Source organism: Lactuca sativa, chromosome 6 (assembly GCF_002870075.4).
Source record: "Lactuca sativa cultivar Salinas chromosome 6, Lsat_Salinas_v11, whole genome shotgun sequence".
NCBI lineage: Eukaryota > Viridiplantae > Streptophyta > Magnoliopsida > Asterales > Asteraceae > Lactuca > Lactuca sativa.
In genome coordinates this window covers 45,424,747-45,437,434 of record NC_056628.2, presented here as the reverse complement: position 1 = coordinate 45,437,434, position 12,688 = coordinate 45,424,747, and the positions used below count along the sequence as shown (strand labels likewise).

General features: G+C 42.4%; 1 protein-coding gene across 1 annotated transcript in view; it reads left to right on the top strand.

Moving 5' to 3' along the window:
- The first annotated feature begins 478 nt into the window (after positions 1-478).
- LOC128126781 (uncharacterized) overlaps positions 479-12,688 on the top strand; it is a 42,214-nt gene continuing 30,004 nt past the window's right edge. The window contains exon 1 of the mRNA XM_052764895.1: positions 479-1,133. Within this exon, the coding sequence (XP_052620855.1) occupies positions 479-1,133 (655 nt within the window). The remainder of the gene's footprint in view (positions 1,134-12,688) is intronic.

Sequence of the window (12,688 nt, the reverse complement as noted above, 5' to 3'; positions counted from 1 at the left end):
TCCTTCACCCACCTCTACTGTCTCTACTCCGATAACCATTTCTCCATGCCCACCGATTTCCATGTGTGTTTCGTAGACCCAAACCCCACTTTTCACAGATTCAACAACCACTACAACCACCACCACCACTGGTGAATCTCCAGTTTTTGTCAATGCATCTGATGTGGGGGCAGGTGCTTCAGGTTTCACAGTTAGTCATTCTAGACAACCAATCTCACCTCTTCGCCAGGACGACCCAGATACAATTTTTTGTGATGAAGAAGATGACTTTGGAGGCTTCACTTATATTACCTTCAACATTAGTACTGAGAGTGATGATGATGCTCCAGTCACAAAAGGGCAACTCAAGGCAATTAACGAGAAACTGGATTCGCTACTATAATCCTCCAAAACCTCAACCGGCGATGATTATTCCCAGGCCACAATCAAGTCTTTCCTTCAGACTCTCACCAAAGAACACTCAACCAATCTTGAGAAGATGAATAAAGTTGTGGATGCTTTAGGTTCAGTTTGCAAAGAAACGACCGAAAAAGTCAATAAACTAATTACAAATTCTCGTTCATTCATGAGCACTTTTCAGAGCTCATTTGAGTCAAACACTGTGAAGGCAACTGAAGTAATTTCCAGTCTTAGATCCACTCTTCGCATAGAGAAGGCAAAGCTCGAAGAAGTTCACATTGGCCTCCAAGTTGACACCTCTGAGCTCAACACCTCCATTTCATCAAAAATTCAAAAGCTTCAAGATGACTTGGCCACAGAAATCAACATAATGGATGCTCTTGTAGTGAAGACAAAAAAAGTAAAAGTGTTTACTATCAAGCTTGAGAATGTTGAGAAGCAGATGAATGAACTCTTGTCCAAAAGGGCTGTAGTAAAGAGTTGTGTGGCAGACGTGAACACCTTGCTATCTGACATAATCGAGACTCGTGACTCTATGATCACGACTACTGTCAAAAAGCATTTGGCTAAAAAGCTTCGCCTAGTGTTCGCTATGCTCAACCAGTTGGAAGGTGTTTCGGAGTCGAGCTCCATTCTGAAACAAAGGGGAGAAAATGTGAAGCAATCTAAGAAGGAAAACCACAAGTCAACAGTGAAGACAAAGAAAGATAACGAACCGAAGGATAATATGTTCGGTTTTAGTATACTACAACATCCTATGGTGTACATACAACCCTAAATACCTTGGATCTATGTTTTCTCTATTATACATGCAAATATGAAGTTTCCACGATATTACCCTATACTAGCATACAAATATCATATACTTGGGTAATATAATAGATAGAATACTTACCTTTTTTTATGTAACTTGTCTTCATGAAGCTTTAGTGCCTAGTGCCCCAAGTGTGATACCTCAAATGGTTCACACAACACCATGAACACTTGGAATAACCTTGAGAATAAGGATACTTTGGTTCTCTCTAGTGAAATCGGCCTTGCCCTTTTGTGTACACACACTAGTGCCAATTTCACCAACCAAGGACATCTTTATATAGTGTGGAGATTAGGGTTAAACCCTAATACCCATGACCTTTCATTTCATATGATCCACGGGTTAAACACTCCATGGACTATCCATGAAAGCTTAGCCCAACCTAAATGAACTTGGCCCATCACACAGATATATCTTAGAGTCCACATTTAATTAGTTCCATTTGATCACTTAATTAATTATAAATTAATTCTTGATCAATACTCATTAAATAATAGGATTATATATTAATATATTAGAACTTATAATATATTAATATAAATCAATAGTATCCTTTTTCCTCATCTTGTCTATCCAATTATCCTGATGCCATGCAACCCAAATGGACCATGTCGGGTCGGGTCAAGTCTTAGCAATTATAGTTATGGACTTAGACATTAATCCAACAGTCTCCCACTTGGATAAGTCTAAAACTAATATTGAGTATGACTTCAAACCCCGACGAGCAATCGTAGCTCTCAAAATCTTCTTTCGAACTCTGACCTTGCCGATGAACTATGACCTTTGTCAATGACTTGTCTATTAGATAAGGGATCATATATTCCTCTATTCTAGATATCATATGGATTGAGACATGGATTATAAATCATTCTCTTTGTCCATTTGTTGTTTCCCGATTTCCGATTCATGACGACTGACTGATTGAACAAATCAAATCAGTCCTGGCTTGGCCAAGCTCTCACATGTATCATCATTAAATCATCGAGGGGACCACAAATATCGCTTTTATCCCGAAGGTAAAAGGAATGGATAAACTTCAACTCATACAGCTTGTTCTACTACATGTTGAATCACACACAAAGGCACGTTTTATAATATTGAGTTACCGAATGCGTTTTCGTGCAATCAATGTACAACCAACTCATAGTAACAACTCATATCTCTAGGTTTGAAGAATATTAGATATTATCATCTCATGATCACTCGTGATAAAATCCATGAAGTGATTCAAATGAGCGCGGGTTGAATCCAATACTCAGAACTTATGAGCACTCATGAGTGTTGTAGCACAACTTTGTCCACAAACTTGGACCTCTACAAGACAACCCATGACAGTCTTGATTCATATCTACTTCCAACATATGACTGACTGTGGATGGTTTGAATAACTTAGTCATTCTGTAAGAATAACCTAGTTATTATGGAAGTCAAAACATTCAAAGTGAAACACAACAATAAATGAATCTAATATGGTATCAAAACCTATGAATATAAATAAAACACTTTCTATTTATCACCATACTGATTACTCATTATTCATTGTTTCGGTTTTATCAACTTTATACTTGAATTAAAATACTAGGTGTCCCATGCTCCAAGCATGTACACTATGTTTTCTAAACAATAGGTTTGCCATACACCAAGTATGAACTCTATGCTTGTCTATAATCCTTTTCTTTGTGAACTAGATCAATTGAACATAATCTCAATAATCCTTGTGGTAAATGCAAGAATTCCTAACATTTATCAAAATTTGTTTAGATTTTAAACTTATAAGCACTGTTCCTCTTGTAATGATTATGCACAAAGCCACAAAGACTTGGCAATAATCATTACAGAGTATCCCAATGGAGAGCAATTCTATGGAAACGATGTCTCAGATTCAAAGCGCATTGCTTTGAACATGCTTCTTGCATTAAGTTTCTTTAACCTTACACAGATTGCTTCCACCTATGAAGACAACTCTATATTCCCATTTTGACTACCACTTTTGAATAAGAGTTGCCTCTTTTCAGACTATGTCAATATGGTCCTTCCAATATTAACAGTATACTTCCCACAGTCCTTGAGCAACCAATCTTTGGTAAACCTTAGATTGTCCTTGACAATTGCTTAATCACTTTAGTCATATCTAATTCTAGACATTTTCCTCCTTAATGCCCAAAGGAATTTGGAAAATTCAGAAAGAATAAATATTATAGCATATGTAATTGATCTTGTACCCAAAGTAAATGGGCCACGATTCATGATGTTTCACATAAAGACATGGTTCTAGACCAGTCTTTTGCCATAATAATTTTTTGTTTGCCATATTCTCAAAATTTGACTATGAAAAGGGATGTCGTAATCATAATTGAATTTTGAGAACTCAATATAGAGAATTTTCTTAAATTGAACCAATCAAACATGTAATTCGTATATATATTCTTGACTAAAGGTGATTAAAATCTCAATATAAGCTCTTTAGAATGATTATAAACTCAATCTAAGATTTTTAGAATTGAAATGAAGTATAATTTCCTCTCCCTTAATTATAGCAAAACAACTTTTTCAACCCCTGCAACCTCACAAATTGAAACTTTTGTTTTGTATAATTAACATTGCTAACTTGCAATACTTATCATAATTATCATGCTCCTAATAACATGATGAATATTAGCATAACACTTATGCTTCCACTAGCTTTGACATGTATCCAGAAAACAACTGGACCTCTAGAAGTCAATACTTTGTTGACATTCTTACCAAAGTTAAGATTTCTGATACTAGATTGCTTTGATAAGACTTTATCAAAATTATACACCTTATCTTAGATAGCTCACAAGTGTGTCTAAACAATTTCAGAACTATGAAAAGGGATGTCGTAATCATAGTCTCAATTGTTTAGACCTTTGCCATTTCTCATAAGTCCATGTTAGTGTGCCGGTTAACCACACACGCTCCACTAACGACTTTGAGAACTGCCAATATCACAATTGCTTTCTACTTAAAATCTACTTAGTGAAAGAATTTCCTCACCATCAATTTCATGAATCGGAGAGAAACCTTATGACACTTAGAATTTATTGTGTATGTGTTCTTATCCATGTGAATGTGTCAAACCATAATCACAAAACTAGGTTAGTGAGAAATCCTAACTCATATGGATTGAACTTGTGCAATCTTAACCTCTTGCCACCTGGCAGCACAAGGGCCTATCATTGCTTCCAAGTAGTTATGCAAACAATTGAGAACATGTAGAACTCAAATATATATAGCCAACTTAACTGGAATGGGAAAAGAAATGTCAACACGATAGGTTATAAACTCTAGTTGTGTGCTAGTGATGAAATACAGGTTTTATTCTTGATTAATTCTTGAAACCCTTTAAGAATCTTTTAGACTCCCACTATCTCCTTGACCTATAAGACTTTCTTGCCAAATATTCAAGAGATAGTGTGGATTCTAATCAAGACAAACACTTAACACAATTGGCCTAAGTTGGTCTCTGTTTTATCCAAAACATCACAACTTACCAAATTCAAATGTACAAGAGTAGAAAACCTTTTACTCTTACATTTCACTAGTGAATAAACCTTCTTTAAGATGTGTCACTCAAGTTACATTTGTGGTGGGCTTGATCAGTGCACAAGAATGTGTACACGATTCCTTAGTCCTTTACTTGACTCACACATCCATGTGAACAAGTAATTAGTCTTAATTTTTCAATGCTTGAAAGTTCTCATTCATCATACTATACAACTTGCATGATTCCAAGTTTCGGTCCAATTGAAACTTGGGTGATGAGAAACTTTCTTTATTTGGTAAATTTAGACACTACCACAAATGAAAGAATGAAAACCATTTTCCTATATTACTAGCAAGGGAATCATATAAACAACAATTTTTTCACAAATGCCATTATAAGGATACTTAAAATAAATAAAATCAAAAATTTCCTTTTATTTTAAAAACTTTGCAGAAAAACTTATCCTTACAATCCATATGAAAACCTTGTTGTTATATATTCCTAAGTAATGTGTCATAACTCCTAAGTAACAGCTTCAAAATTCTGATGCGATCGAAGTCCATCTTTGCGTTCAGAAGCAACATATACTTCCTTTAAGCTTTCTCTCTTTTCTTTGATTCTTATAACATCACCACGTGACTCAGTCACATTATGTAATAAGAATCTCCAAATAGGAGCTTAACAGAGTTAGACAATGGACTTTACCTGAAGTAGAGTCAAACTTATTAACTTTAACATCCTTAGGTAAATTTGGCAGCTTCACAAACAGTGCCCCTTCTTTTTGCAATTTTAACAAATGGACCCTTTGGTAATGGTACATGGGACTACCACAGACATAGCATTTCTCTTTACCATTTGAGCAACCGAGTTGACTATGGCCGATCCGTTTCCATTGGGAAGAGAATGCTTTTTCTAGATTTCCAGTATCATCATTGTCAATGTCCATAAAGTTTTGGGAAGTCGATCTTCTAATCAAATTTTCTTTAATAGCCTTCAAAATCATTGTTGATTTAGCAGTACCAAGCAAATAGATAAGATCATTAAGGGTCTTGTCATAGTCTGTTTCATAGGAGTCCCAAAGGAACTCACTATGTGACTTAGAAAGTGATTGAACCACTAACTTTCTCAGGACTTTGACACCCAACTCTCTCAGCTTGTCAATATGTGACATCATCTCCAAGATGTGATCACACCTAGAACTTGCCTTGCCAATAGGGCTTGAGTGACCTTGAACTTGTGGGTTAGGGAGAATAATTGGAGGAGGTGGAGGAAGTGAAGTTCCAAGAGATTTGGGAAGATCATAGATGTCTGAACTAGACATTTTTTGGGAGATATTCAAGTTTAGTTGATTTAAAGTCCTTAATATAACACCCAATATGAAATATTAAGGCTAGGACCCAACAACCTATTTATAACTGGAAGAGGGATGCCGTAATCCAAGCTATAAAATAGTTGAAGGTAGGTAAATGACGATTTACCAATTTCCACCATGAAAAATGAAATATAATGAAATTTTAATTGAATTTGAAACTCCTATATCTTTTGAGATACATTGAACTTTCAATGGTATGTTTGAATCTCGAGTGTGCCCTCTCAAGTTTGTGACTGGGATGCCGAGGATCACAAACAAGGTGTGAATAACCATGCAAATTGACTTGGTACCCTTAATGTTATCACCTAATCGATGTGCTGGTTAACCACACACGCTCCACCGATCTATGATAAAACTTAAGTCACCCTTTGCCACACATTGTCAGTCCCATGTTAGTGTGCCGGTTCACTATACACGCTCCACTAACGACTTAACAAAGGTGCAAAGTGTAATTTCATGGGTTAGCACCATTTCACATTTTCCTAAGTAACTAAGATTGGGAATTTGTAAGTGTTTAGTTACTTAGTATTTATCATTATACTTTTAATGAAGGGAGAATTATAGTCCTTGTCCTACCCGTTCGGCTAACGAACCTCCACCAGTCAAGGAAGCGGTGAGTGAGAGTGGATACCCATTAAGTTGCCATTTTATAGGCAACAACCTTATACACCCCTTATAGACCGACTTCGTGAATGAGGCCTACTAATGGTAAGACATAAATGTTATTTGAGTATTTCCTCTCTTTTAGCCTTGGACTCGGCGAGTCATAGGTCCGACTCGTCGAGTGGATGCGGGACCCGGGACACGTTTAAGTTGGCGACTCGGCGAGTCCATATCCTGGACTCGGCGAGTCACAGCTGTTGGATGAAACCCTAAGTTTCAGGGGTTTGCACCCCTATTTAAAGGACTTATCCGCCCAGGCCAGCCCCCATTCTCTCCCCAGAAGCTCCAAACCCTCGTTCTAAGCTTGTTCCTTGAGAGTTTGAGGCTATTGTGTGTGTTATTGAAGGTTTTGAGGAAGAAGGGGAAGTAGATCAAGAGGAAGGAAAGGAATCCAGGCATCTTTGCACTCTTTCAGCAGTTCCTTGAGGTATAACCCGTTTTCCTCCTGTTTCTATGCTTATTACTTCATGTAAGTCATTCTTAAGCCAAACCCCAAGTTTGTATGTGCAAATTACTTCGTAATAGGCTGATTGGCCCTTAGATTTAGGCAAGATTGAGCTCCAGGAGCTCAGATCTATAAGCTTTATGGCCCCATGTTGCTTGTTCACCCTAGATCTACCCTTTTGAGACATTTTGAGCCCTAAAATCCATATTGGTGAATATCCACACGTAAAGTTGGAAACTTTACGTGTGATTCGTGTCCTAGAAGTCCAAATCTGTGAATGGCATGGACTAGAATCGAGCAAATTTGTGTATTTAGTGGATGCATGGCAACGACTCGGCGAGTCGTTCATATGTCTCGGCGAGTCTGTTCGCGAGTCTCCGAGTTTGTCCCCTTTTCGTAGTGGCGAGTGAGCAGTGAGTCACGGGGTGTGACTTAGTGGGTCGGAAGCTTAACTCATCTATGGAGGTACTCGGCGAGTCAATGCCCTGACTCGGCGAGTTCAAGGCAATCTCCTTAGATCAAGAACAGACTCGGCGAGTTGTTCATACAACTCGGCGAGTCTTAGCATAAGAGTTCATCGGATGAAGATGAACTCGACGAGTTGTTCATACAACTCGACGAGTAGGATGAAGGACTTGAATATTGGTTAAGAAGGTGAACCCGTCGAGTCGTCGCCTAACTCGACGGGTAGGATCGGGATTCAAGGCAGTCGTTTGGATAGGGACTCGGCGAGTTGGAAAGCCAACTCGGCGAGTCGGGTCAACTGAAAGTTGACTCTGACTTTGACTTAGGGCATGGTCAGGGGTAAAATGGTCATTTTACCCAAAGGTCAGTTAGCAGTGTTTGATTGGGTATATTATGGGAATTGCAGCCGGAGGATTTCCGGAGCAGCAGCAGCAGTAGGCAGTCAGTTTCCGATCAGATCAGCAGCTACTTCGAGGTGAGTTACCTTCCAGTAGCGGTGGGTCTAAGGCCACAACGCCGACCCACCAGTAGGAGACGTATGGTAGATGATTGTCTTTGTGATATCATCTAGGTTTACTACTACCTGATATGTTATATGCTAGCATGATATGTTGTATGTGATAGTAGTCGAGTTCGGTTGTTAGGACCGAAGGGTAGTCAGACACCCCAGATACGTCTGACAGTATATGATGATATGTTTGCATGCTGGCTTGTTATGTTATATGCGATAGAGGTAGTATGAGGGGACCAGTCCCTGTGGTCGGTTGTTAGGACCGACGGGTAGTCAGCACCCCGGAATGGCTTGACATGGGTAGTCAGCACCCTAGAATGGCTTGACATGGGTAGTCAGCACCCCAGAATGGCTTGACACGGGTAGGACGGCACCCCAGAATGGCCGTACCGGGTAGTCAGGCACCCCAGAATAGCCTGGCAGTATGTATGTTACGTGTTTGTATGGTATGTGGTACGACAGGGGAACTCACTAAGCTTTGTGCTTACAGTCTTCAGTTTTTGTTTCAGGTACCTCCTCAGCTAGGGGAAAGGAGCCGGCACGGTAGCAGCATGTCACACACACACTCTCCGGTTTCCGCATTTACGAGCGTCACAGGGATTTGTACTCTGATATTTTGATTGAATGTATGAATTGACTTTTAGACATGGTTCACTTGTGTTATGATTTGATCAGACAATGTTTTTAGTTTTAATATTTTCTAAAGTAATGTTTTTAAAACGAAATTTTTGGTCATGAAAATTGGGTCGTTACAAGTTGGTATCAGAGCCCTGGTTTGAGGGATTCGGACACACCTTCGGGAGTGTCTGAACTCAAATCGAGGGATTAAAAGATTTTCTAAAAGAAAATGTTTTCTAAAATTAAGAAAAGAGTTTTGAGAAAGAACAAAGTGTGTGATGTGCGCAACCGGCCGAGCTCAAGTAAGTATCCCCAAAGTACCCATACAAGTTTATGTTATGTTTATCAGCTTTTGTAGAACAGCATGCTAGAATAGGACTAAGGATCTAGGAGTGATGCCTTGTGTGCCTGCTTTATGTGTTCCAGTTGTATGGGAACTTGCATGCTAGTCGTTGAGTAAACAGTAAGTAGGATAGCCTGCTTAGGTTATGCCTGGTAGTATGAGCTTAGCACTTTATGCTAGCTCAATTCCTGAGAGTAGATAGAGTTAATTGAGATTGTTACCCTTATCTGAATCCTGCTTGCTTCGTGCTACGTGGGACTCTGAATAATGGGAGTTAGCCATTAGGCGAATGCGTCACGTCACATGTGATCAGGGTTGAATAATCTTAGAGTGTCGGATTTGATCCTACTGCGCAGCTCTTGTTTGAGTCCAACCGTTGTAGGGACGAGTCGGGTACTCGAAGGATTATCTGAGCCTCGTCACATGTGATGGTATTCGGGTAATGGCTAATTGGCATTACAAGGAGGCCTGCAGCAGCTGAGGATTGGTTAGAGTGGAACTAGAGATTTCCCTAGGGCAAGCCTAGGATGAGTATAGCAGTAATTAGCAGTAGTGAAAGGGATCTGGTGGAGTCGAGGCATTCCTTGAAGAAGGTACGGATAGATGTGGAAGGTAGTATGGGCCCGTACTACTGAAAGCAGAGGATCCGTACCCGAACCAAGGATGGCCAAGATAAGACCAGGGAACTTGTAAGTAGATGTGATCCCTCAGGGAGTATCAGTATCACTAATGATTGTTGTGATGTATTGCAGAATGGTGGTACTTCGATCGACGATGGTAGATGGCGGTTCAGGAGAGGGGTCAGGTTCGGGATCAGGTTCCAAGCCGGTTGATGAGGGACTACGCGAGTTCATCGTGTCAGAGATTACCAGGGGTATCCTTGAGTCGACTCCCATTATCTTTGGGTCGATCAAGGAAGGGATCATCGAGTTGATGGAGGATCGCCTCAGGGCGTTCAGGAGCGACATGGCATCTGGCCAGTCGGGATCTCGCACACTGTCCTTTAAGGACTTCAGGGGCAGTGGTGCGCCGGATTTCCATGGGGTGAAAGACCCCAATGCTGTCAGGCGATGGATTGCAGACATCGAGTCTGCCCAGTTGATTAGCTTCTGCCCCGAGGGGTCGAAGGTGAGGTATGCAGCAGGATGTTTACGGGACCAAGCCCGGGATTGGTGGGAGTCAGTGGGTGACTCGTTGGGAGCCTCAGCTATCGAGGCTATGACCTGGTCGGACTTTGTGACCAGGTTCAGGGCAGAGTTTGCGCCGGCGGTCGAGCTTCAGCAGCTGGCCAGGGAGTTTCTTGACATGAGACAGACGACGGAGACTGTGGCGGAGATCACCGCCAAGTTCCGGGAGAGGGCTTTGTTGGTGCCCCAATATGCCGGTGACGAGGACATGAGGAGGACTCGTTACCATGATATGCTACGAGCTGACATCCGGGAGCATGTTAGTTTTTCGGCTTGCCCTACCTTGGACTCTATGATTGCCAGGGCGAGGGAGAGGGAGATAGATTTGGAGCACATCCGGAAATGGAAATTGGAGGAGGGACAGGCAGGAGGGGCTTCGGGGAAGAAGCCCAAGGGATCAAATGGTACGCCGAAAGGCCAGTCAGGACCGAGCCGCTGCAGGAAATGCGGCAGGCCGCACGAGGGGGCATGCAGGATGGGATCATCAGGCTGCTACAAGTGCGGCAAGTCCGGGCACATCAGCAGGGATTGCACTGCTCCGGCATCAGTTATTCAGACATCAGAGTTGCTGTGTTTTCACTGCAACCAGAGGGGCGACAAGAAGGCCAATTGCCCCCAGTTGATAGTTTCAGCGCCGGTGAAGGCGCCAGCTCCAGCGACCCTGCGGATCACGGATGGCCAGCAGGGCAAGTCAGAGGCTCCAGTGGTGAGGAGCCGAGCATTTCAGCTGACTACCGAGGAGGCACGCGCCGCACCCGATGTGGTGACGGGTATGATTCTTTCCCTCTATCTTATTTTTATAATGTTATGTTATTGATATGTGCTCTGTATGTATACGTATGCATTAGGATCGTTCCATGTGAACGGCCTCCCAGTTCAGGTGTTATTTGATTCAGGTGCGTCCCGATCATTCGTTTCCCTTGCGATTAGCAAGAAGTTTCATGAGCCATCAGGCGAGTTAGATTGCCCTTTGGAGGTGGAGATTGTTGATGATCGATCGGTGCGAGCATCGATGGTATTTCGAGATTGCGTGCTGCGTTTGTTCGAGGAGCGCTATTTGGTAGATTTGGTTCCCATACCGTTGCGTGGGAACAAGGTGATTATAGGCATGGATTGGATGAGCCCTAATGGGGCTGTGATAGATTGCGCGCAGTAGCTAGTGCGGGTCAGGACCCCAAGTGGGGGAGAGTTAGTGATTCATGGAGAGAGGCCCCAGTGTGGACCCGCTGTATGTTCAGCAGCGAGGGCTAGGCGCTACCTTTAGCAGGGATGCGCAGGATATGTCGCGTATGTGATGGATACCCGGGAGGCGGGTAAGTCGACAGTGAGCGAGGTTCCGGTGGTCCGAGACTTTGCAGATGTTTTCCCAGAGGAGCTTCCTGGGATACCTCCGGAGCGACAGGTGGATTTCAGGATTGACCTTGTTCCTAGTGCGGCTCCGATAGCCAAGGCACCGTATCGGTTGGCTCCTCCCGAGATGTAGGAGTTGTCTACGTAGCTGCAGGAGCTGCTAGACAAGGGATTTATTCGTCCGAGCAGTTCGCCCTGGGAGCCCCGATTCTGTTTGTGAAGAAGAAGGACGGGTCGCATCGGATGTGTATAGATTATCGGGAGCTGAACAAGGTAACAGTGAAGAACCGTTACCCGCTTCCGAGGATTGATGACCTCTTTGACTAGCTTCAGGGAGCATCTTGGTTCTCCAAGATTGATTTGCGTTCGGGTTATCATCAGATGAGGGTCAGGGAGGAGGATATGCAGAAGACCGCGTTTCGGACGTGCTATGGTCATTATGAGTTCGTGGTGATGCCGTTTGGACTCACCAATGCTCCTGCCGCATTCATGGACCTCATGAACCGCGTATGTAGACCGATGCTGGACCGGTCTGTGATAGTCTTTATCGATGATATCTTGGTTTATTCCAAGACTCGGTAGGAACATGAGGAGCATCTGAGAGAGGTGTTAGAGACCCTGAGGAGGGAGAGTTTGTATGTCAAGTTCTCCAAGTGTGAGTTTTGGTTGCGCGAGGTGCAATTTCTTGGACACCTCGTCAATTAGAACGGGATTCTGGTCGATCCGGCCAAGGTCGAGGCCGTGATGAGATGGGAGGTTCCGAAGTCTCCATCTGAGATTCGGAGTTTCCTGGGATTGGCAGGCTACTATCGGAGATTTATCCAAGATTTCTCCAAGATAGTCGTACCCCTGACGCGGCTGACGAAGAAAGCCGTGGTCTTTCGGTGGGGACCCGAGCAGCAGGCTGCATTTGAGACGCTGAGACAGAGATTGTGTGAGGCGTCGATCTTAGCCCTGCCAGAGGGCGTAGAGGATTTTGTGGTTTATTGTGATGCGTCCATTTTTGGGTTGGG